This window comes from Salvelinus sp. IW2-2015, linkage group LG4q.1:29 (assembly GCF_002910315.2).
Source record: "Salvelinus sp. IW2-2015 linkage group LG4q.1:29, ASM291031v2, whole genome shotgun sequence".
NCBI classification, from domain to species: Eukaryota; Metazoa; Chordata; class Actinopteri; order Salmoniformes; family Salmonidae; genus Salvelinus; species Salvelinus sp. IW2-2015.
In genome coordinates, this window is record NC_036842.1 from 4,805,815 (window position 1) to 4,831,300 (window position 25,486).

General features: G+C 42.7%; 4 protein-coding genes across 5 annotated transcripts in view; 2 read left to right on the forward strand and 2 right to left on the reverse strand.

Annotated features, from left to right (window-relative positions):
• Positions 1-5,472: 5,472 nt before the first annotated feature.
• On the reverse strand, positions 5,473-13,103 carry fstb (follistatin b). Its single transcript, XM_023983438.2, has 6 exons — positions 12,566-13,103; positions 11,514-11,705; positions 11,024-11,242; positions 9,958-10,182; positions 7,976-8,206; positions 5,473-7,106 (listed from the first exon to the last, which is right to left on the reverse strand). The coding sequence occupies exons 1-6, from the start codon at positions 12,657-12,659 to the stop codon at positions 7,090-7,092; spliced, it is 978 nt and encodes a 325-aa protein (XP_023839206.1). The 5' UTR covers positions 12,660-13,103; the 3' UTR covers positions 5,473-7,089.
• Positions 13,104-15,220: 2,117 nt separating this feature from the next.
• Positions 15,221-15,813, forward strand: mocs2 (molybdenum cofactor synthesis 2). Its single transcript, XM_023983440.2, has 3 exons — positions 15,221-15,324; positions 15,477-15,598; positions 15,687-15,813. Exons 1-3 carry the CDS (start codon positions 15,313-15,315, stop codon positions 15,811-15,813), a joined length of 261 nt encoding a protein of 86 aa, XP_023839208.1. The 5' UTR covers positions 15,221-15,312.
• Positions 15,814-16,041: 228 nt separating this feature from the next.
• Positions 16,042-19,600, forward strand: LOC111961286 (molybdopterin synthase catalytic subunit). The gene is made up of 4 exons (XM_023983439.2): positions 16,042-16,162; positions 18,072-18,225; positions 18,405-18,528; positions 19,159-19,600. Exons 1-4 carry the CDS (start codon positions 16,042-16,044, stop codon positions 19,225-19,227), a joined length of 468 nt encoding a protein of 155 aa, XP_023839207.1. The 3' UTR covers positions 19,228-19,600.
• Positions 19,337-25,486, reverse strand: part of itga2.2 (integrin, alpha 2 (CD49B, alpha 2 subunit of VLA-2 receptor), tandem duplicate 2) — a 22,631-nt gene continuing 16,481 nt past the window's right edge. For both annotated transcript variants that reach the window (XM_070440651.1, XM_023986150.2), the window contains exons 16-26: positions 24,938-25,023; positions 23,737-23,878; positions 23,540-23,632; positions 23,355-23,431; positions 23,059-23,245; positions 22,792-22,902; positions 21,697-21,807; positions 21,474-21,587; positions 21,282-21,371; positions 20,922-21,038; positions 19,337-20,720 (exon numbers count right to left, since the gene is read on the reverse strand). In XM_070440651.1, the coding sequence (XP_070296752.1) occupies positions 20,628-20,720; positions 20,922-21,038; positions 21,282-21,371; positions 21,474-21,587; positions 21,697-21,807; positions 22,792-22,902; positions 23,059-23,245; positions 23,355-23,431; positions 23,540-23,632; positions 23,737-23,878; positions 24,938-25,023 (1,221 nt within the window). In that variant the 3' untranslated portion in view covers positions 19,337-20,627. The remainder of the gene's footprint in view (positions 20,721-20,921; positions 21,039-21,281; positions 21,372-21,473; positions 21,588-21,696; positions 21,808-22,791; positions 22,903-23,058; positions 23,246-23,354; positions 23,432-23,539; positions 23,633-23,736; positions 23,879-24,937; positions 25,024-25,486) is intronic.

Sequence of the window (25,486 nt, forward strand, 5' to 3'; positions counted from 1 at the left end):
CACACAGTCATCCTTCTGAACAGTTGATTTGAACTGTGTCTTTACTTGAACTCTGTAACAGTTATGGGCTGCAATTTCTGAGCCTGGGAACCTAATTGAACTATCCTCTGCGCAGAGGTAAACTCTTGGGTCTTCCTTTCCTGTGCGGTCCTCATGAGAGCCAGTCCCAATCCATAGCGCTCTTGGTGTTTTTATTTTTATTTCTGGTGGACTGCATCTTGAGAAACTTTTCAAGAGTAGTTCTTTGAAATGCTTCTGTATTGACGACCCCTTCATGTCTAAAGTCATGATGGACTGTCGTTTCTCTTTGCCATTTAGCTGTTCTTTTGCCATAATATGAACTTGGTCTTTACCAAATAGGCTATCTTCTGTATACCACCCCCTACCTTGTCACAACACAACTGATTGGCTCAAACGCATTAAGATGGAAAGAAATTCTACACATTAAACTTACAAGGCAACACCTGTTAATTGAAATGCCATTCCAAGAGGGACTACCAAATGGAGTTGTTTGAGAGAATGCCCAGAGTGTGCAACAAGCTTCATCAAGGCAAAGGGCTCTCGCTTACTTTGTGGGAAGAATCCTCCAAATATGAATATAATTGTGATTGTTTTGTTTAACACTTTTTTGGTTACTACATGATTCCATATGTGTTATTTCATAGTTTTGATGTCTTCACTATTGTCAACGTCACTGTTTCAACGTCATGCCATCAATTTAAATAAAGAGCTATATTGGTATAAAATGTGAAGCCATAGTCCAACAATTTTTGCCTGAACATTGACTTCRTGTCAACACATTTAGCTTCCATACTCATTTGCGTAGACTACCTAAAAAACAATAGCCGGTTGAAAGTAAGTCCTCTAAATTTTCTTACACAAGTYGTATGTGAAAGTTTATTCGGAGTAAGGTTGGCTTTATGTAAGCTCCATTGACATCTGATTTGCCTAATGGACACCATCATTTCAACGTGAAGCTAGGTATACTGTCATTCGTCCATAGTTGATTGGAACTTTGGAAGTCAAGAGGTAGTTAACATTAGCCCTGTAAATATGATGCAAATTCATGATATTAATAATACACTTTTACTTTTGGACATTGTCTTTTATATATGTTATTCATAATATACACTATCCAAGCAGAAGATACACCTTCAATTGTTGATATTTGGTTGCGTTCATAATTCAATATCCAGTTTGTTTACAAATGAATGCTTGATTTGTTGCATTCACGTCTCCATCTCAACCAAAAATTAAAGTGAAAGAATAGCACTAAATCAAATCAAACTTTAAATGCGCTTCAAATAAGTTTGATTCGATTTAGTCCTATTCTTCAAGTTAGAGTTTTGGTGGAGATGGAGACGGGATTCCATCATATTAATAATTTGTAGATTAAATTTGAAATCAACCAACCATGTACAAGACAATATCCAAAGGTAAAATTATATTATTAATATAATGAATTTGGCATCCTAAGGGGTAATGCTAACTACTTCTAAACTTCCAAAGATCAAATCAACCATGGATGAATTATAGTATACCTAGCTCCCCTTTGAGGTGATGGTGTCCAATTGGGCAAATCAGATGCCAATGTAGCCTACATAAACCCAACCTCACTCCGAATGTACTTTCACATACAGCTTGTGTAAGAAAAGTTAAAGGACTTACTTTCAACTATTCAATGTTATTTAGGTTGTCTACGCAAATAAGTATGGAACCTGATCAATGTCTAAATGTGGTGGGATGATAGCTCAGCTGAAACGAACTCACATTGTTAGGAAACATAAGCAGGAAGAGTGTATTACCCCTCATATACCAGTAGGAGTCACTGTTCAAGTAGAACTCGTTGGACTGTGGCTTCTCATTTTATTTAATATTTATCTTTATTTCAGCTGATAACATTACGCCGAAACAATGATGTTGATTCAAAGATACCATTTTACTATCAGCATTGACACAAGGTCAAATAAAATATGTCTACTCAAATATGAAATTCCACAATCCAATGTACTATTGAATATAGGATTTTAACGTTTCTACGTGGAATTTTTATTGCAATTTTAACATATACACTACCGTTCAAAAGTTTGGGGTCACTTAGAAATGTTCTTGTTTTTGAAAGAAAAGCATTTTTCCCCCATTAAAATAACGTCAAATTGAACAGAAATACAATGTAGACATTGTTAATGTTGTAAATGACTATTGTAGCTGGAAACGGCAGATTTCTTTATGGAATATCTACATAGGCCCATTATCAGCAACCATCACTCCTGTGTTCCAATGGCACGTTGTGTTAGCTAATCCAAGTTTATAATTTTAAAAGGCTAATTGATCATTAGAAAACCCTTTTGCAATTATGTTAGCACAGCTGAAGGCAGAGTTGCAAAGAAAAAGCCATATCTCACACTGGCCAATAAAAATAAAAGATTAAGATGGGCAAAATAATAGACACTGGACAGAGGAACTCTGGCTAGAAGCCCAGCATCCCGAAGTCGCCTATACTTCACTGTTGACGTTGAGACTGGTGTTTTGCGGGTACTATTTAATGAAGCTGCCAGTGTGGACTTGTGAGGCGTCTGTTTTTCAAACTAAACACTAATGTACTTGTCCTCTTGCTCAGTTGTGCACCGGGGCTCCCACTCCTCTTTCTATTCTGGTTAGAGCCAGTTTGTGTTGTTCGTGTGAAGGGAGTGGTAAACGTGTTGTATGAGATCTTAGTGTCGTGGCATTTTCTCGCATGGATTAGCCTTCATTTCTCAGAAAGAATAGACTGACGAGTTTAGAAGAAATCTTTGTATCTGGCCATTTTTGAGCCTGTAATCGAACCACAAATGCTGATGCTCAGATAGCTCAACTAGTCTAAAGGCCGTTTTATTGCTTCTTTAATCAGAACAACAGTTTACAGCTTTCTAAATAATTTCAAAAGTGTTTTCTAATGCATACATGCTTTAAAATTACTTTGATTGCTAAACAACAACTGCCATTGGAACAAGGAGTGATGGTTGCTGATAATGGGCCTCTGTACGACCTATGTAGATATTCCATTAAAAATCAGCGTTTCCAGCTGCAATTAGTCATTTATAACAAAATGTCTACACTGGTATTTCTGAATCAATTTATGTTATTATAATGGACAAAAGATGTGCTTTTCTTTAAAAAACGATCAGTTTCAGGGAAGACCGAAGTGCGACTGTGTTGAAGTAAACCTGTTTATTGTAACAACATAGGCAGGCAAATGAAGGTCAGGCAGGCAGGGGTCATAATCCAGAGTAGTGGGGCCAAGGTACAGGACGGCAGGTCAGGAAAGGCAAGGGTTCAAACCAGGGGGACGAGGAAAAGAGAGATGGGCAAAGCAGGAGCTGAGACAACCCGCTGGTTGACTTGAACAAACAAGACAAACTGTCAACAGACAGACAGAAAACACAGGTATAAATACACAGGGGATAATGGGGAAGATGGGCGACACCTGGAGGTGGGTGGAGACAAGCACAGAGACAGGTGAAACAGATCAGGGCGTGACAAAAACAAGGACATTTCTTAGTGACCCCAAACTTTTTAACAGTAGTGTACATCTGATGATTATGTTKMAATTCAATTGATGTAACAACCTGTTAGTCAGGTTAAGTCAAAAGTATTAAGTTGAAGTTTTACCCTAATTTCAATGTTTACAACGCTGGTTGAAATTAGATGAAAACAGTACTAGTTGATTACTTTTTTCAAATCCAGTGTATTTTCCACATTGATTCCATTTCACAATACGTCGACAAATTGCGTTGATTCAACCAGTGTGTGCCCAGTGGGACAGTACTGTTTCAATTTCAATAGATCCCCAGTGTTACTTCATTCCTTTCTCAGAGTGTATAAGTGGTAGCGTACACTCTGTGCTGTGATGTGCTCCCAGCTCCCAGCCAGCCCCCTGCCCTGCGGGGACCTGCTGTGACTGACTGATACAGTCCTTTTCCACAGAAAGCTACACATTTTCACACGTTTCTATTGAACTCCTAAGAGGAGCTCAGCAGGGGTCTATAGCGTGTCCGGTTGKGTCTGTCTGTCAGGGCTAGTGGGGTCGGGTCTAGTCTGTCAGGGCTACAGGGGTCTGTCTGTGAACAGGAAAGAGGAAAGGATTCATATAACACACTCATCCGGTCCGTCTAACTAGACTAGTCCAAAAAGGTCCCCCGTTTCTGGCCGACGGCATTGTGTGTGGGCAGCACTTTGAGCACCCCGTCAAGCACTGTTACCGTCTAACACTTTTCGTATGAAACTTCAGCCACACCTCCTTTTTTGAGTCATTGGTTCCCTCTCTCTCTCTCTCTCTCTCTCTCTCTCTCTCTCTGTCTGTCTCTCTGGCTATCTGTCTCTCTCTCTGTCTGCCTCTCTTTCTCCCCCTCTCTCTTTCTCCCCTCTCTATCTCGCGCCCTCCCTCCCTCCCTCCCTCAAAATGTCCTCTTCTCCTATTAAAAACAGGCATGACATTCTGCAATCCTTTTTCATTGTCTACTGTATGTGCAATCCAAATACAAGTCCCTATATAAATATGTGTCTGATCATTTCTAGGACTTTATAATCTATGAAAGTAACTTAAGTGATGAGTCACTGGTTCTCAGTGCAACCTTCCAGGTTTTGCTTTTCATGCTGTGCCAAGGTCAGGACAGGAGAGAAGAGAGAGAGTAACCTCACCTCTGATGCCACCATGGGAAATTCTCCCACTCAGCTCAGCCTCGGCTCAGACTGTCGCATCAGCATTTCCATAATGTTGTTATATTAGCAGTGTGGACTCCCAAGCCCAGGCAGCATTTTCCAAAAAAGACAGACAAGGACCAGTCCCGGCACACACAGTACGATTAGGATCGCATTTACTGCTGCTGAAATGTGATTAGATGAGAGTCTCGGGTTCAGATCCAAGGCAGAGCAGGGAGAGGGATGGAGAGGAGGAGAGCTGCTGGGCTGGTTCATGTCTGCTGGACCCTGATGCCCCCGAACTCTCTCTCTCTCTCTCTCACACACACACACACACACACACACACAAACACACACACACACACACACGGGGAGAGAGAGAGACCGAGACCAAACACAACAACTTAGCACAGAAGCTAAGTCAGCTTTTCACACGGCTGGGGAAACGATGCCAAACAAGCTTCAGTCGATCAGCCACAAGTTTTATCTACCGGTTTAAATATGGCTGCGACTGAGTGACACAGTTCTGTCCTGCACATGGAGATAAATACAGTATCTATCTATGTGGTCCTTCAGCACAAGTAACATATAACACTCAGGTAGTTGAGGACTGAGGAGGAGCACGTGGAGCACTGAGGAGAGGAAATGACTGACTGACTGTCTGGCTGTGATTGTATTAATGCAAATCTGATGATGATGTAGAACACTGGACTGGATTGACTACACAGGAGAGGAGAAGTAGGTATTCGTTTTGTGTCGTGTGTGTGTAAATGGTAGACAAAGCACAACAAGTTTGAGGGAAAAAATGATTTTATTCTTTACTCTCTTGCCCTGTACAAATATCATCATCATAGCTATTATGTACATTTAACATTCACATAAAAAATACAAAACTATATATTTATGACTGAATCTCTAGTCAACATAATATAACAAAATAGACCAAGGTTTATTCATCGATATTTATCCCCACTGTAAATTTAGCAGCTGCTATCTTCTGAAAACAGATTTCTGTCTTGGACAAACAGGTAGTAAATTTACCGCAGCAGTTAAGTCATATGAATATMCCCCAAAGTGTGAGGAAATACAACATGCTCAAGTGTGATATATTGTATGTGATGAACATTGTGTGGTAAATTGCATTTACTTGGCTCAGAGGGAGTGATATCAATTCAATAATTGACCGCACTGAAAAACATTGGCAAATCAAAGTGCACAAGAGTATCAATGGCACATTATGAAATATGAAAAACAAAAATATTGTCGACTCAAAAATGAAAAGTGAAATGATTCCTACTCAGATGTTGTATAAAACATAAGACATATACATTGTTTCAGTCACAGTATTCTCCATCCTCTTCCCCATAATGCACAAAGGCTATTACATWTCTGAAGGGAAAGAGACAATTGACTAAAAGTATTGGTATATGCACTGTACTGGGACTAGGACGGGTAACTTTTGTTCAACAAAAACTAGACAAAGCCATTTTGGTCAGCTTTGAGTTGTAAACAAAACCAGGGCCTTTCTCTCACAAGGGTATGTACATCAGTGAGCAAAAAGTTCTCAATAAAATAAAATCCTAATCTTTTCCCACGACAAGCAGATGTGTACAGCTCAGATAGAGAATTGCGTGACAGGGGTTTACATGAGAAGAACATCAATGTGGGTAGCATTGCACCTTAAATAAATAATACACTTTCTCTTTGGATAAAATGCAAGAGACAAAGGGTATACAGTAAGACAGACTGACACTGTAAATGTATAAATAATAATCAACACAATATATAAATACATACAAGTAAACAACACGCAGACGTTTTGAAATATACGATTGCTTAGTTCCTCTTCTCTTCCTAGGTCCGGTTTCCCAAAAGCATTTTAAGGCTACGTTCATGGTTAGAGCCACAGGATCTTAGCCTTAAGATGCATTTGGGAAACTGGGCTCAGCACAATAAATAATCMTACACTTTATGTACAGTATGAACAGTATTCTGTGGCTGACCTGAAACACCGTTCCTCTATTATGAATGTTTATCATCCGGTCTGTGTTGGAGGACGTATTGATTGAGGGAATTCCTAGTATTCCTGCTCTTTTTCCTCCTCCTTCYTCGTCCTCCTCTTCCTCAAAGTTCCGTGTCTGATGATGAACATATGGAGGAACAAATGGTTCGCCTGCTGTTGCATCAGTGGACGTAACAACAGCACAGAATCTCACTGCAAAACATTTAGCTCCTTTTCCTTGACTTGATTCACTGGCGGTCTTCTTCTCCCGTGTGGGACATGAAGCAAGGTGATTCTGGTTATCATAGAAGCTGGGTCCTGGGAGGCTGACACGCTGGGGTGTTGGCTGGGCTGGTGCAGGGCAGTGGTGGTCGTGGTGGTGTATGCGGGTTAGTTGGCTCAGTGGTTTAAACCTGGTTTAAACCTGAAAATAGAGAGAACAGAACAGAGCTCATATACTCATCCTCACAGTACAATATAATACAACTTAAAAATCTGCTCTGAAACTCTGCTTTCAGCTGATGCACAAGACGGAACTGGGACTTATCCCATTTCTGCAAAGGACCACCCTGTTAGTGTGGTATTTGCCCTTTAAAAATATTTATCTTCAAAACAAACATCCACAGGCAGATGTAGTCAAAACCCCATCCAAAAAACAACCCATCCAAAACCCAGTCCTCATAATCCACATGCTGAAATAATTTAATTACAGCAACATTACTGTTTACTGTTTACAGGAGAAATGCAAGGCATTGTGGTAATTATAGGAAGGATACACTGAGAGACATTCATCCATGTTTTGAATTAATCAAACATCACGGGAACAATAGAATAACAGTCACTTTATGAGGTGGTCGGTCATAAGGTCTGCCTTTACATTGTATCTTAACCTCATCCCCAGGCTGATTTCTTCCACACAGAGAGATTAAGACTACATTATCATACGTGTACAAGCAAGTAATTTTTTGTGCAAGTGACTTTGCCACAATCGGCACACTAAGACAACTTTAACATAACATCACATTGTGAAAATAGAATGAGGGATGGGATGGAGTTATTTTTATCCTAACTTCCACTTAAGTAAAATGTTAACTTAGTAATGCATTGATGTTACTTAGGATTTTCCCCTCGATGATGACCTTGGGTAAACATTTGTGTAAACTGACTGGGGAAATGCATGTATTGGAGTTGGAGCCACTTTCTCCTAARTTCTCAATGGATGCGTCGCTCTGGWCGAAAGTAGTGCACTATATAGAGARTAGGGTGCCATTTCAAATGCAACCGTATACTTACAGTTGCAGGATCCTGAGTGTTTGACCTCCAGGAGGCGCTGCTGAGCACAGGCGGCCTGCCTCATGGAACACTCGCTGGGGTAGGTGTTGTTGTCACTGGCGCACACACTCTCGGCTTGCCGACTCTCTGGACACGCTTCGTCACACACGGAGCAGCGTCCGCGGCCRCTCGCTTCATCCCACAGACAACTCTTTGCTCCCCGACACACAATGTCCTCACATGACATGGCGTCTGGAGAGGAGACCCACACAGAGAGCATCAGACACTATTGTTACACTCCCTCACAGGCCCAGGCCAGTGCAGATCCATTTCTGACTCAAACAGACAGTATGATTCTGTTGATGGCGCCTATAGACTTAGTGCCCTGCCTGTGTGAATTAGAACGGACAGAACAGRCACATTTTCTGATGCTTAGTAGACCTACTACTCCAGTATAATCTGACAAAGGTCTTTGTGACCGAAAGCTTGGCACATCAAAGCACTAAAATCTTCATCGATCTACAGTACCAGTCAAAAGTTTGGACACACCTACTCATTCAAGTATTTTTTACATTTTAATTTGTTTTACTATTTTCTACATTGTAGAATAATAGTGAAGACATCAAAACTATGAAATAACACATATGGAATCATGTTGTAACCAAAAAAGTGTCAAATCAAAATATATTTTAGATTCTTCAAATAGCCACCCTTTGCCTTGATGACAGCTTTGCACACTCTTGGCCTTCTCTCAACCAGCTTCACCTGGAATGCTTCTCCAACAGTCTTGAAGGAGTTTCCACATACACTTGTTGGCTGCTTTTCCTTCACTCTGTGCTCCAACTCATCCCAAACCATCTCAATTGGGTTGAGGTTGGGTGATTGTGGAGGCCAGGTCATCTGATGCAGCRCTCCATCACTCTCCTGCTTGGTCAAATAGCCCTTACACAGCCTGGAGGTGTGTTGGGTCATTGTCCTGTTGAAAAACAAATGATAGTCCCACTAAGCGCAAACCAGATGGGATGGTGTATCGTTGCAGAATGCTGTGGTAGCCATGCTGGTTAAGTGTGCCTTGAATTCAAAATAAATCACAGACAGTGTCACCAGCAAAGCAGCTACACAATCACACCTCCTCCTCCATGCTTCACAGTGGGAACCACACATGCGGAGATCATCCGTTCACCTACTCTACGTTTCACAAAGACATGACGGTTGGAACCAAAAATCTCAAATTTGGACTCATCAGACCAAAGGACAGATTTACACCGGTCTAATGTCCATTGCTCGTGTTTCTTGGCTCAAGCAAGTCTCTTCTTATTACTGGAATCCTTTGGTAGTGGTTTCTTTACAGCAATTCGACCATGAAGAACTGATTCACACAGTCTCCTCTGAACAGTTGATGTTGAAATGTAACTGTTACTTGAACTCTGTGAAGCATTTATTTGGGCTGCAGCAGAGGTAACTCTTGGTCTTCCTTTCCTGTGGCGGTCTTCATGAGAGCCAGTTTCATCATAGCGTTTTTTGTGACTGCACTTAAAAAAACATTCAAAGTTCTTGACATTTTCCAGATTGACTGACCATCTTGTCTTAAAGTAATGATTGACTGTCGGCTGATTGGCTCAAACGCATTAAGAAGGAAAGAAATTCCACTAATTAACTTTTAACAAGGTATACCTGTTAATTGAAATGCATTCCAGGTGACTACCTCRTGAAGCTGGTTGAGAGAATGCCAAGAGTGTGCAAAGCTGTCATCAAGGCAAAGGTGGCTACTTTGAAGAATCTCAAATATAAAATATATTTTGATTTGTTAAATACTTTTTTGGTTACTACATGATTCCATATGTGTTATTTCATAGTTCTGATGTTCTCACTATTATTCTACAATGTAGAAAATAATAAAAATAAAGAAAAACCCTTGAATGAKCAGGTGTGTCCAAAGTCCATTCTACAACGGATGTATCAACTTCACGTACAACTCCACATATTGACGCTCTAGTACTTACCAACRCATTTCCCTTCGTAGGCCACACCAATGGACCTTCCCAAGATGCATGTGGCTCTCCTCAGGTGGCAGGAGCTGGCGTAAACAACACCATCGTTCCCACACAGGTACTGGTCTGGTGACGTCACTTCTGGACACTGGTGATTACATGTCACACAGTAGGCGTTATTCGTCTGGTCCACGACACACGACGCGCTACCGGGACAGCGGACTCCATGACATGTCTCTATGGATGGAAACACGCACACACACACACAGACAGAAACATTTAGAGGCATGACTGACATATGTGACACTGTTCATGACATGTGAACCATTCAATTACACACAATTAGATCATTTCACTTCACCAATCTCAGATCACGCCAGGTGAGTATTCACTCACATGTGATGTTTGTTTTTACCTTGCTGCTATAGAGCAGTMATATATAAGCTTTCCTTACTGCCCAAGATTGACTTAGCCTATGTGTGAAGTCAGATGACAGACTCCGCCTCACACTTCTGGTCTTTTTTTGGACCTGCATAACTCTAAAGTTGTCTAAACCAGCTGTTTCTATGCCCATGCACCAGAACATGTGCTGTGAATCAGGTTGGTACACTAGTCTACAATAGTTGATACTCATCCTTACACACGGTGTGTGCACCGTCTACCAGTGAGTGAGTCCTGGCCCAATTTAGGCAGTGAGCCTAGTAATGCCTAGTCTACTGCCTCCAGGTCATAAACAGTAAGTACAGTAAGCCCCTTGTGCCATACATGGGAAAACAGTCTTTTAACCTAAGCCTGGTATAGTCTCACAAGTCAKACAATTGTTTCCGAAATAATACATATAAGTGAAAGACTGGAAATGGAAGCTAAGTCTGGCTGAAAGTGAGAGCATGTCCTCATTTGACCCTGTATAAATGAACTGGCTGGGTTGCAAAATTCCTGAAACGTTTCCAAAAATTCCCAGAATCAAGAGGGAATAAGCAGGGAGGGATCCTACAACTGGGATACTGTATCTGGAAAACGTAAGAATTTTGGCAAAGTTTTCAGAATTTATCCTACCCTAATCCTGAGAGGGACTTACTGCGGCAGCGCCCGTGATACTGGACCTCCAGGTTGGGATGGTTTCGGCATCGGGCCCTGAGCATGGTGCACTCGTCCCTGTAGGACTTTCCATCGGACCCACAGACGGACCCCTGCCCTGTGACGTTGGAGCAGTCCGGAGCACACACACACCTGGGCTTGTTCCTCTTGTTCATCTTGCATCTCTTCCCAGGACCACAGTCGACGCTGTCGCATGTTTCTGAAATGGATGGATGGATGGTTGGGTGGATGGATGGATGGACGGATGGAGGAACCGGTCATCATACATAATGGGTCCGTCTGATATAAGGACACATGCCTTTATCAAAACCCATTACTACAGGATACTATGTGGGAGTGATTACTTAACATTACACGCCACACACTTTATAACATGTTGGCGTTTTTTGCAAGAAGTTCCACCAGGTTTCAGAATAATGTTGCACCGCTTGCAATGAGGACATTCATCATCACCACACACTTTCACTCACCTTTACAAGGTATGCAATTAGGCGCGCCTCCATTGAAGATCATCCACCGGAACAGTGTGCTGTTGGGCACGTCTTCCTCGGTCCATGCCGTGCCCAGACGACCACTCCGGCAGCAGTCCTCCCGGGTCATCCCGGACATGTAGAGYACCTGGCACCGGCCGTTCTTACCCTGCTGCAACCAGCAGTTACCGGCTGGAGAGAGACAGCCCATGTCCAATTCACGTCTCATATCACAGGTATAACGGTAAAGTAGAGCCTTATTTGAGCAGGCTACAGCTTAAACAACACCACATTTCCCCCTATAGCACCCTAGAACTTTGCTCTAAACAAAAAAGTATACATGGATATATATATGTGTGTGTGTGTGTGTGTGTGTGTGTGCGTGTGTGCGTGCGTGCGTGCGTGCGTGTGTTTAGAGCAAAGTTCTACAATACAGGCTGTGCCAAATGTGTCTGATTGCGTAAAGACCAATAAATCCCAACGCAGCGGGATTTCACCAAAGGACGCACGAGAGGAGCCGCGCGTAACTCCTCCTTGGGACTCACCAGTCCATCTGTCTCAGCTCAGCTCGTAGGACATTGACCCACTTGTAAAGGTATAGGGAGTCATGTTGACCAATCTCCATGTGCAATAGATTCCTTCTTCAGACTACCCACGCGTGATTTTATGATGCATAGCATTTTGCCATGGACTCCATTAGAGCCAACATCTTTTGTTTTAGACACAATCACCAATCGTTTAATACAAAATCACCCATATGTTCTTATGACGTATTTGAAAGATGCATTTACTGAGCTTGGTACCGCGTTTTCTTASAAAATGTGGTAATTTGGAAGTGGAAAAAACATGAAAGTACATAACTACAACTGAATTCAGTCCAGAAAGTCAGAAACAAAGATATAACTCAAAGTTACGCACCCATGCAGTCGCCTTTCCATTTTGTATGAAATAAGACACTAGGTTGAATGAMGGTTCCCATGGACTGATGCACCAAGGACAAATGTCGCCTAAAAAGTTATGCCATATCACCTAATTAATCATAGCATACTCACCCTGGACTTTGTGGTCCTCCATAAAGTGAGTGAACCACATGAAAAGCGCAATCACGCCTTGGCGGAGCTGCGGTGTTTGTAGCATCCTAAACATGAGGACAGAAGGCGGACTGGCGTGAGCGACTAGACGCGCAGCGGAGAAGTTGTGTCTGTGCGCACGTAATGCCAACCCTCAGTGAGTGACTGTCAAACTGTCCGACTCCGTCTCTCTTTTTAAATCTTTAAGGGGGTCTCCCCAAGCAGAATATCTGAAGTGGGCGGTCTTCAAATTGGTGGGGGGTGGAGAGAAAGATATATTTTATAATAGCTTCCCCTTCATCAGGTAGCCTACTGAAGAGCAACTCAATATTRAGCATGCATTAAAGACTGCTTTGGRGRCAGGAGTAGTGACGGTGGAGGTGCGTATAGATATTGGCGCAATGTTGACCAGAGAGGGGATTAATATCAGTCCCGAAATCCCAGAAAATATCGGCTTTTCATTTATCTGACTTTCGTTTATCTGCATGTCCAGCYCTTAGACTTAGCCTCGCAATTAAGTGTTTWACCTTTTTCTTTTCAGGACAACCATGGCTACAAGTAGAACACAAAACAATTTGATATAAGTAGTTGCATTCATGAGTTGTACAAATGTCAATACAAAAATAAGGTATGCCAAAGCAAATACCTGATWAAAAATGTATGAATGAATATGAATGCTATGTGTATACTGTGTGGAGTTTGAGTTTGTGACAGCAACTATGTGAGCTYATTACAGTATTATAGACAGTATGTCCTGAGATTTTCTGTGACCTTCTATGTAGAAGAACCCCTKAATCACTCTTGTGTAGCGTCATAGAGCGAAACATRTGGTAGTGAGAGTATCATCTTTTCATGAATAGATTTGAATGGTTTGCAGATCAAACCATTCGGACTCCACATACATTTTTGTAAAAAGACCGCGCCGGTGGCTTGGTCTTTTTTACAAAAATCGGGACTCTCTCAAACACCGCTCTAGCTCAGCCCCTGTTAATCACACAGACTAATGGATGGTATCTCCCGTTAATCATACAGACTAATGGTTGGCATCGACAGATGTAGAAGAAATATACCAATCCAATGGTACAACCCGGAAGTCTGTAGCTCAAACACACAATGTTTAAAAGAGGTTAGAAGTCCAAAACGTGCAGGCTTTATGGTGGGACTCACACCTTTTTGTTCAGATGTCATAAATTGTAGGCTACCTGTGTCATGACCTGTACAGATATTTGAACACCATGTGATGTATATGTTTCACAGCTCATTTGCTGTTGTTTGCTCAAAAAAACGTGTTGAGTAAAATGTCATACTACCAGCTCAGTTTTAAATTGTCATTSAAATTCATTTGATGCAAAAAATAAAATATTACAAGAGTGATTTCTTGTCAAGCGAGAAATACGAATGCAAATGGAGTTACTGGAATGTGCAGAATTATTTTCCTGTGGGATAGTACCCCCATGCATAGGCTGTGGCCTCAGTTCCAGTTTTGATGCGTTAATCTTTTTAAGTGCTCCATTGCAGTGTGGATAGATRGCGACTAACAGATGATAATAATAGCTGTTAGAATACCACCATTCCAACAATAGATTGGACAGTTGTTTGGCCCTCACTCGCTGGGGTCAAACATATAAAYATAGGCTGTCCAATCCCGTCTCCAAAGAGGCTTTTAAAGATAAACGTAATTCGTTACCCAAAGTTKAGCTGCCTGCTGACAGCCTTAGTGTTGCTTGTATATGGATCTTCCCCATATGTCTCAACGCGTCAACAGGTAGCATCTCACGTTGCATTCAAGGTAAACGCTGGAGAATCTCTTCTCAATCGGAAATGACCTTTATATTTCTATGGGGCCGGAGAAATGTATCCACTCTCAAATTAAGAGACAGCTGCTATGGACGCAATTACTTTTTCCATCCATGATATCAACATCGATATCAACATGATATTAATCATAATTTGAGGCTATACAGTGTTTGTTTACATTTACGTTGTATACAAATATTTGAGTAAACAAGCTTATATTGTGGGTTCTGATGGGGTACGACMGTTGAACTAAGCTCASGAGGCATTTATAYGTTATATTCTTCAAGAATCAATTGGTACATGTCATTCATTTCTAMRTCCAAAAATGGATRTGGCAACTGCAGATTGCCCCWTTAAATGGTTAATTTGACATTTATAACCTTTTGAAACCGATACACATTAGTACTAGTTTGCATAGGTTAAACCTCAAATAGCAATACCAGAGAAAACATCGTAGTAGAGAGTATGGCATAACAGCTGTGAATGATAGGGGGAAAAATGTGGTTTTAGATTTTCTTTATGGCATCATTTCGGTTTATTTGGGTCTAGCCTACATTTGTAATGTGTTATGGGGACATCTGGTGGCCTGTCTGTTMGTTTTGGGGTGAACGTACACTCCTCCTATTTCCTGCCTTCTAGTCAGCTGACTGCAAGGAGGAGTGAGTGTAACGTAAATATGCATGGYAACAATCTCAATTGTATTACCTCGCGGGCTCGCTCCTGCCTCCTTCTCAAAAYCCATTGGAGAAGAAGGTCAGAGGGGCGGGATCTATGGCTATCTCATCCAATGGGGTTTGAGAAGGAGGCGAGGAGAGAGGACGCCAGGAGGTTGCAATTGAGATTCTCCCTTGGTAGTCTACGGGTCTGGAGTCCTGCAGTAGTAACATAGTAGTCTACATTAATTTATCAATGTTGCGGATACAACTTAATTCATGACTACCGAGGTAAGCACAGTTGGCGGTTCAAGAGTTTGTATTTGCCAAAAATAAAACAAGTGGGAAGCAGGATTATTTCAATATTAATCTGAACTGTCAGTGTCTTCATATCTGTCAAAGGTAGGCCTACAGCAATGTGTGTGTTTTTACGTGTTCAATAGGTGTCAGTGTTCTATTTCGCCAAAAGTGCCGAGCTGACGGGACTCAAATCGGAGACGATCAGGGTCGCCTCAGAACTGACGACCGTCGAGCTGTGGCAAGTCCTCGTCAGCAGACACCCCAGGTAAATACGAGACCCTACAAGTTCAATTAGAAGATATCTCATTTRACTCATTACTTTATTAATGTAATGTATTTTCTTTATTCCAAAGACTATCTGCTGTGCGCGATTCAGTTGTTTTGGCTGTGCGACAGGAGTACCTGGCACTTGGGGACGTGCGTGTGAGCCTTAGGGACGGGGATGAGGTTGCTGTCATTCCGCCATTGAGTGGAGGATAAATTAAACATAATTTAGGTAAAAAAATWATTAACATTAACTCTCTTAATCATGGAAGACACGTTCATATTGCATATGCAGTATTGACCTTTTGAATTACTTTGCCTTTAGGTTCAGATKTTTGTCCCCTGCTGTAAATTAGACTACTTTTTCTCACAATCTCCACCAATTTCAATTTAATGTCAAATGTCTGCTTCTTTTAGATTCCTCATCCCTCACTCCTAACCCAGATGGCTGAGGCGGAAGGGGATCCCAGGGATCTCGTTACACTGACACATGACAAACTCTCGGTGGACACAGTGTCAGACTCTGTCACCTGCCCTTCCTGTGGAGCCATCTCCATCTTCATAGGTGGGTAGGGACTGCACACAGCTCAGCTCAACTACTGTTTTATGTCTACTGTTTTATCAGAACACTCACTGTTTTACTGACCAATGTAAGGTGTCATGGATATTTCTGTTGAATATAAGGATGATTAAGTAGCATTGAGTGAGTAACCTGTGAGATCCGGATATCCTCAGACAACAACATTGATGTATACGCTGATTCGGTGCGGGAGTTTATTAGCAAGTGCATTGGGGATGTTGTACCCACGGTGACTATTAAAACCTTCCCCAACCAGAAACCGTGGATTGATGGCAGCATTCGCGCAAAACTGAAAGCGCGAACCACTGCTTTTAATCAGGGCAAGGCGACCGCAAACATGACCGAATACAAACAGTGTAGCTATTCCCTCCGCAAGGCAATCAAACAAGCTAAGCGTCAGTATAGAGACAAAGTAGAGGCGCAATTCAGCTGCTCAGACACGAGACCTATGTGGCAGGGTCTACAGTCAATCACGGATTACAAAAAGAAAACCAGCCCCGTCGCGGACACCGACGTCTTGCTCCCAGACACACTAAACAACTTMTTTKCTCGCTTTGAGGACAATACAGTGCCACTGACACGGCCCACTACCAAAACCTGCGGGATCTCCTTCACTGCAGCCGACGTGAGTAAAACATTTATACGTGTTAACCCTCGCAAGGCTGCCGGCCCAGACGGCCTCAGAGCATGCGCAGACCAGCTGGCTGGTGTGTTTACGGACATATTCAACCAATCCCGATCCCAGTCTGCTGTTCCCACATGCTTCAAGAGGGCCACCATTGTTCCTGTTCCCAAGAAAGCTAAGGTAACTGAGCTAAATGACTACCGCCCCGTAGCACTCACTTCCGTTATCATGAAGTGCTTTGAGAGACTAGTCAAGGACCATATCACCTCAACCCCACCCTAGACCCTAGACCAAACTGAAATGGTCCACCCACACAGACAGCGTGGTGAAGAAGGAGCAACAGCGCCTCTTCAACCTCAGGAGGCTGAAGAAATTTGTCTTGTCACCGAAAACACTCACAAACTTTTACAGATGCACAWTCGAGAGCATCCTGTCAGGCTGTATCACCACCTGGTACGGCAACTGCTCCGCCCACAACCGTAAGGCTCTCCAGAGGGTAGTGAGGTCTGCACAACGCATCACCGGGGGCAAACTACCTGCCCTCCAGAACACCTACAGAACCCGATGTCACAGGAAGGCCAAAAAGATCATCAAGGACAACAACCACCCGAGCCACTGCCTGTTCACCCCGCTATCATCCAGAAGGCGAGGTCAGTACAGGTGCATCAAAGCTGGGACCGAGAGACTGAAAAACAGCTTCTATCTCAAGGCCATCAGACTGTTAAACAGCCATCACTAACATTGAGTGGCTGCTGCCAACATAGACTCAAATATCTGGCCACTTTAATAATAAAAAATTGGATGTAATAAATGTTTCACTAGTCACTTAAAAAAATGGCACTTTATATAATGTTTACATACCCTACATTACTCATCTCATATGTATATACTGTACTCTAGACCATCTACTGCATCTTGCCTATGCCGCACGGCCATCGCTCATCCATATATTTATATGTACATATTCTTATTCGTTCCTTTACACTTGTGTGTATAAGGTAGTTGATGTGAAGTTGTTAGATTAGTTGTTAGATATTACTGCGCGGTCGGAACTAGAAGCACAAGCGATTCGCTCCACTCGCATTAACATCTGCTAACCATGTGCACGTGACCAATACCATTTGATTTGATTTGAGGCATGTCTAATGGAGGTGGTTCRATGAATGCCTAGATTTTAGTTCAGCAGGCTAACACAGAGTTGTGGCACATAGTATGTTCAGTCCAAGCTGAGGCCATAATGCCAGTGATGATTGTGATTCGTTATTTCAGGGACGACGAGGAACCGTTTCGAAGGGATGAAAGTGGTGCAGCTGGAGTATGAAGCCTACATCCCCATGGCCGAATCAGAACTCAGGAAGATATACACTGACATCAGGGCAAGATGGCCGACTGTCAGGCACATCTGTGTTCATCATCGACTGGGGTGAGCTTCACAAATCTCTTACTGTCTCATTCCTGGTAAACTACTACCTACCTACCTACCTACCTACCTAACACTTAGTTACTACTAGTTACTACTGTATGTCGGACTATAGGTGGGGGAACTGTAAAACTAACTATAGGATAACTATGCTATAAGACATGTCTTCTTTTATTTTCCAGGGTGGTGCCTGTGACGGAGGCCAGTGTGATCATCGGCATCTCGTCTCCTCACCGAGGGGACTCTCTGGAGGCAGTGCAGTACTGTATAGATACCCTGAAAGCCACCGTGCCCATWTGGAAGAAGGTAAGCAGGACCTGATCATGTGGTTAGAGACGGATAAGCGAAGAAGGTTTCCTATTGCTATTACTGAAATGCCACGTGAACACAGTGTCGTTTCTGTAGTCGCTATTGTTACTGCACAGGTATCAATTCAACTTGTTTTGAAAGTGTTTACTAAATGTATGTATGGGTACGATGTAGTACAGAATGGTCACAAGACATAGGGTAATCATTGAAGGGATACTTCAGGATGCTGGCAATGAAGCACTTTATCTACCTTCCCCAGAGTCAGATGAACTCTCATCTGACTCTGGGGAAGTAGATTAGGGGTTCGTTGCCAACATTCTGAAGTATCCCTTCAATGATTACCCTATGTCTTGTGACCATTCTGTACTACATTGTACCCATACATACATTTAGTAAACACTTTCAATTAAGTTGCTCATATACCTGTGCAGTAACAATGTAATTACTATACTTCACTGCCAAAATCYCGAAGTTTAACTTTAAGAGTTGTGTGAACTTCCACAACTTAACTGATCGTTGTCAAGTGACTCAGTCACATGGCTGCAGAGYCTGTCTGGAGACAGTTTGAATTAGTGCAATTAGTTCCACAGGAAGCTAATGCCGGGGGATGTTTTCTGTCTTTGGTAGGAGGTGTATGAAGCTGACGAGTCCTGTTGGAAAGAGAACAAAGAGTGCCAGTGGACATGCCAGAGTTGACCTCTAACCTCATCTAGGAGCTTTTTTATGCCAAATATTAGGTCATACACACTGTATCCGTTTTTTTAAAGCTGTCCCTAATACAAAWATTAAGTCAGTCACACCTTGATGTACGTAAAGTTTTAATGAAATAAAATGTACCATCAGTATATATACAACCCTTTCAAACTTTTGAATGCTATAAAATGTTAATGAAAGAAGTGGCATGTGTACCCATTGAAAATATATCTGGAAAGATATCAGTGCAACATTTCTTCTCGTAAACATTCTCTCAGAGAGTTTAGTCTTTGCTACTGTGCCGTATCTTACACTGAGCTTCTCTWTTCTCTCAATCACGATACAGTAACTTTACCAATAAACAAATGAACCAGTACACGCTTCTAATATTGTATTTATACTTTTGCTGTGTAGGGAATAAGTAAAACACTTTTTCAAATTGATGACAATGTATCTGAATGATACATATTTCGTGTTTTAAATCGCACAATAAATATTCTCATTTTCTACACATTCAATAACTGCCTTTTGCTCTGATGTCGCAACATTTCTTTTATATTAATCTGTTCTGAATACAGTGTATATTCTAAAGACAGTGTCTTCACAGTTGTGTGGCTGGGGTGCGGTAACTATACAGTGTTGTCTCTGTGAAACAGTGACTGAGATACTCAGAGGCAGGAAGTGCATCAGTGTAAGTAGGAAAGAAGGGTTGTGGAGTCTGTTCAAATGTTGATATTAAGTACGTTTCTCTTTCACAAATAAAAAAGGATGCCACAGCATCAACATAATGTTAAACCCCTCCCATTGCAAAGTAAAACACTGAGAATGCCAAATGCCAACATATGATAACCATGGCGATTTGTCTATAATCTCTTATGCGTAGGCTATTGTCCATATCCATTTAATAGGCTATTTATAATATACTACTGTGCTTTCCAACCAATTGCACAGTGAATTGCACAGTAACATCCATAGATATGTCAAATTACTATACACAAGCTTCTTATCCAACAATAGGCCTAAGCCTATGACTTAAAAGCAACAATGATTTGAACAAAAATAAACCAGTACCCAAGTATGAATTCAGCAAGTAAAAATGCACTGTAGATGATATACTTTCCTATAAAGGATCCAAGATGGCCGACATAATGGGGTCTTTGTTTGGATGTGTTTGATGGTCAGAGGGTCAATGTCTTTCTGCTCGCTCAAAACACTCCGTTCACTTCACAACCCAAACCATTTTAAACCCAACCAGACAGCCCTTTCCACTAACAAGCCCTTGGGTTCARTATGTATGTACAATTCATGTTTGTTCAGTTGTTGTTTGTGTGTGGTTGTGGTCCGTCGGTCATTATGTGTTCTCATTATAGTTTCCGAGATGGGTTCTTTCCCGTGCCTGGTTCTCACGCCGCTGTGTTCTCCAGTCCCTCGGTCTCTGCCTCATCCTCCTCAGGGTTCTGCATCAGCTGCTTGTACTTTCTCCGGAAGAAGCCAAACTGGGGGAGAGGAAGAGAGCGAAAGAGAGAGAGAGAGAGACAGAGAGAGGAAGAGAGAGACCGAGAGGGAGAGAGCGAGGCACACAGACGTAAGAGATGACGTGGTAGTACTTCTTGGTCGTGGTAGGATAAGCTCAGAGCATCTGCTGTTAAGAGAGTTTCACAGCAGTAAAGTCGACAAAAGACTGACGCATACGGTACCTTCCAAAGCAAGCCAATGACCAGAGCCAATAGAAGCAGGCCTCCAATCACACTGCCCGCAATAACGCCTACAGGCACCTCTCCTTTCACCCCTGGTTTACTGATGGTGACGCCAACCTGCAGACAGGACAGGACAGGAGACGGGATGTATCACGCTTACGAACGGTCAGGCAATACAAGTCTTGTAGCTGTTAAAATGCTGTTCATCCTAGATCCAGGAGAGGGCAGTGTAGATGTTAACTTGTGCAAAACAACAAAAACAAGGCACTTTAAAAAAAAATTTTTTACAGCTTCTCTCTGTGTTTCAAAGATATTAGGTTAGGCTGTATTCAAATGTCTTTTGATGTATTAGTCCAGTACCGTCAGGTGCCTGTGAGAGAYGACCAGCAGTTCAGGCTSRGARGTCTCTATCTCTGTGCTCACAGTCAGCACGGTGGACTGGAAGGATGACTGCTCAGAGACAACACAAGAGGAGGATTAATGAGGTAATGAGAAGACGCCGTGCCAGAGGAGGAGAAGCAAGGTGTAAATGAATGTGCTATCTATACTTACAGCAGCAAAGGTACCGTTCCATATCCGCGTGGTCACGTTCACAAAGAAATCGCTCTTTATCCCCATGTCTTTCAGGACACATTTCATAGGCTGGCACTTGGCTGTCTTACAGTTCTGGAAATATCAGGAAACAATAGGACATGTATTCAGAGGAGATCATTAGATATAAACTGTGACTCTTATCTTTGTCTCTGTCTGTCAAAAAACCACACAACGCACGCACCAGATTCTCTGTGCCCATGAGGTTCTCCTTGGAGAAGGATGCTGTGTACGGCTTCTCACTGATCTTCAGAGGGTTGACGAGGCTGGTTACGTCACAGCTCACTTCGCCAGCCTGCAGAACAGCAACAACATTTGGTATTCGTATTGGTCAGGTGGTACGTCCTAGGGCTGGATTCAATCCGTTTCACTTGCGACCACCCTCCCACTCTGTCTGCCAAATTCCTTCTCGTTGCTCTTGTTTTCCTTAATAGGATATCGGGGTGCGGAGGGTCGTCAGCGAAATGGGACGCTCTCCACGCAGACACACTGTTAGATTTTTGTCGTGGCTGTTTTGTTTGTTTGTTTGCTTTGGCACCATTCAACACCCCTCATTATTGCATGACGCACGCAACCACTTACACTACTGACTACACACACCATTGTTACTTGTTTATAGTTTACTTTAGTGAATAAATATATTTTTGTTATTCCTTGATCTCCACGTTGTCTCCCTTTTTGTTACGGGCTACGAGCCGGTTCGTGACACATTGAAGTATCGAGGAAGATACCCGTAAAATTGTAAAGGTAATTTCCGATTGAGTTGAAATATGCACCGTTCACTGGGAATGCAGTGCCCGACCGCGGGAACGGGAATGCAGTGTCCGACCACGGGAATGCAGTGCCCGACCGCGGGAACGGGAATGCAGTGTCCGACCGCGGGAACGGGAATGCAGTGCCCGACCGCGGGAACGGGAATGCAGTGCCCGACCGCGGGAACGGGAATGCAGTGCCCGACCGCGGGAACATAACGGGAATGCAGTGTTCGACCGCGGGAACATAACGGGAATGCAGTGTCCGACCGCGGGAACATTGCCTTTAATTGTCAATCGCGCTCTAAAGCGGATCTTCAGCACTACGGATTGAATAGAGCCCCCGGCGTTGCGCTTAACCTGTTTCGCTCTGTTTTCTCTCTCCTGAACACAGCCCAGCTGTATTCCAAAACAACACTGGTACAGGATCTGGCAGCAAAGACTATTGACACAGAATGCGAGGGCACAAACTCTGCCAAAGCTAGTTATTTGGAGACAAGACAGGTTGACTGGTTATTTATACCCACAGGTTCCGTTTTGACTCCGGTCACATACAGCAATGGGTTCCCTCTTGCTGTAGCACTGGGCAGTGAGACTGTGAGGTAGGCCAGACTGACTGGGAAGTTCCCTGTAGAGACCTAAACAGAAGAGAAAACACTTATAATTGACGCATCATACTTCTCTTACCATTTCTACCACAAGGGGAAAGGAAGTATTTTACCACAGACTGGCATACCAGTGTACACTGTAAAGTACTCAAATGACCGTGTAGCTGYGTGCGCATGATTTCTCACCTTCARAGAGAATTTGAACTCAGGACCGATGTCATTGAAGGTATTAACTGCGGTRTTCGCCTCATTGTCCATGTCAACCACATAGAAATTGAGATTTGCTTCCCTGGAGAGGGAGATCTCGGAGTCATAGTGGACGGGGATGGAGATAGAGGCTTGGTTGTCTGACGGGTTCGCCTCTGTGCTGTCACTGTAGAGAGGAGAAGTAAGCCCGTGCAACAGAAGAAGACCCATAGTCCTGACAGAGAGCACTCTATGATCAACGATGGTCGGTACACAAACAAGCAAACAAGCGCTACCTTAGAGCATCAAAGTGCACATCGGCTTCGGTCTGCAGTTGATTCAGGTTGAAGTCAAAGTTGATTCCAAATGTCACCTGCAGAGAACAGGGAACAGTGTATTGTTTAGGAACGGCAACCCCGGCTGACGGAGACACAGACCTACACACACGACGGCTGTCTTGTTGTTTGTTGTCAGGTCTTACCTCTTGGTTCTGCCTTAAAGCTGGGTATCCCACCTGGCATGAGAGGGTAAGAGACTCTTTGGTGGAGGTGCACTTCACCTCTGTTCCATCACTCTGAAATGAGACATAATGTCAGGTAAATGCTTACGGATAAATATCAAAATAGTCCTCCTCTAGTTGCATGTGTATGTGTAAAAAGCAAAGATGCTGATGCATACTGGAGGAKTGATGGAGGCRTAGAAGAGGTTTTTGGAGTATGTGGCCGTGACTCGGGTGTTGTACGCATTCTCCTTCTTGTTGGTCACAGACACAGTGAAGGAGAGCCTCTTGTCCTTAAAGCTGACCAACATCTTAGACGAGCTGCAAAACACAACACTCGTTTTACTCAGAACAATACAGAGGGGGGTAAGAATTAATGTATAATTCTACCTGTATGTGCATGGGGGAAATGACATGCTGTAGAATGAAGACAACACAATTTGATGGGGAATCCATGAACAGATCTCATGAGGTCATATATGGTGTCACCATGAACTGGAACAGTGAAAATAACATATGTCCCTCTGACTGGCCAAGGTTTACGACCTTACCACTCACTTTAAGAAGTTGTGTCTGTGCATTTGTGTCTGTATGTCTACTGTGTGTCATAACGGCCTTTGTCTGTCTGTCTGTCTACTGTGTGTCATAACGACCTTTTCTGTCTGTCTGTCTACTGTGTGTCATAATGACCTTTTCTGTCTGTCTGTCTACTGTGTGTCATAACGACCTTTTCTGTCTGTCTATCCACTGTGTGTCATAACGACCTTTTCTGTCTGTCTATCCACTGTGTGTCATAACGACTTTTCTGTCTCTGTCTGTCTGTCTGTCTGTCTGCCTGCCTGCTGTCTGTCTGTCTGTCTGTCTGTCTGTCTGTCTGCTGTTGTCTGTCTGCCTGTTGCCTGTCTGTCTGCCTGTCTGTCATATAACGGCTGGGATTCAAACAAATCACACTGCATTTGACTGTTAAAGGTTTATTTATGTTTGAGCCGCATCTGTAGTGTTTACCGCAAATGCATCTCTGTGAAAGTCAAGTACAGTGCCATGTCGGCACATTGGTGTTTGTTTGAATCCCGTCTGTGTCATTCAACTTATGTAACACGTTTTTATGTATTTTCTTTAACCAGCAAGGCTTAATAGAGGAAGTGTATTCCCACTAACCAGACCAACAGAACAGAACAGGACTTATTTGTCTGCTCCCATAGAAAAACATGTGGAATACTTGTCTAATAATACGAGACATGTCTGTTATTCCTGAGCTCTTGGAGGAAGAGTGTAGGTTGAGAGTAGTCTGGTTGAACCAGACTGAATGCTGTGCTCAGCATTGAGCCCGGTGTTCAGTCTGGTTTTACTAGGCTAGGTTGAGAGAGTGTCTGATTTCACCTGGGAATCATCTCTCCTTTCTTCAACTTCAAGAGCAGGTCACTCAAACACACCTCGTCAGAGCCACAGTCTTTGGAGAATGGGATCTGTTGTAAGAGTTCACATGACATCAAATMAAATMAAATTGTATTTGTTACATGCGCCGAATACAACAGGTGTAGACCTTACAGTGAAATGCTTTCTTACAAGCCCTTAACCAACAATGCAGTTTTAAGAAAACTGAGTAAACTAAGAAAAAAAAGTAAGAAATAAAAGAAACAAATAATTACAGAGCAGCAGTAAGATAACAATAGCGAGGCTATATACAGGGGGTACCAGTACAGAGTCAATGTGCGGGGRCACCGGTTAGTCCAGGGTAATTGAGGTAATATGTACATGTAGGTACAGTTATTGAAGTGACTACGCATAGATAATAACAGAGAGTAGCAAAACTATCAATATACAAAGTAGATTAATAAAAGTAATACAAATAGTAATAAAATAACAAGAGCACAATAGTTGACAAACAAAGACGAGGTAATACAATATATAATAAAAGAACACAAGAAT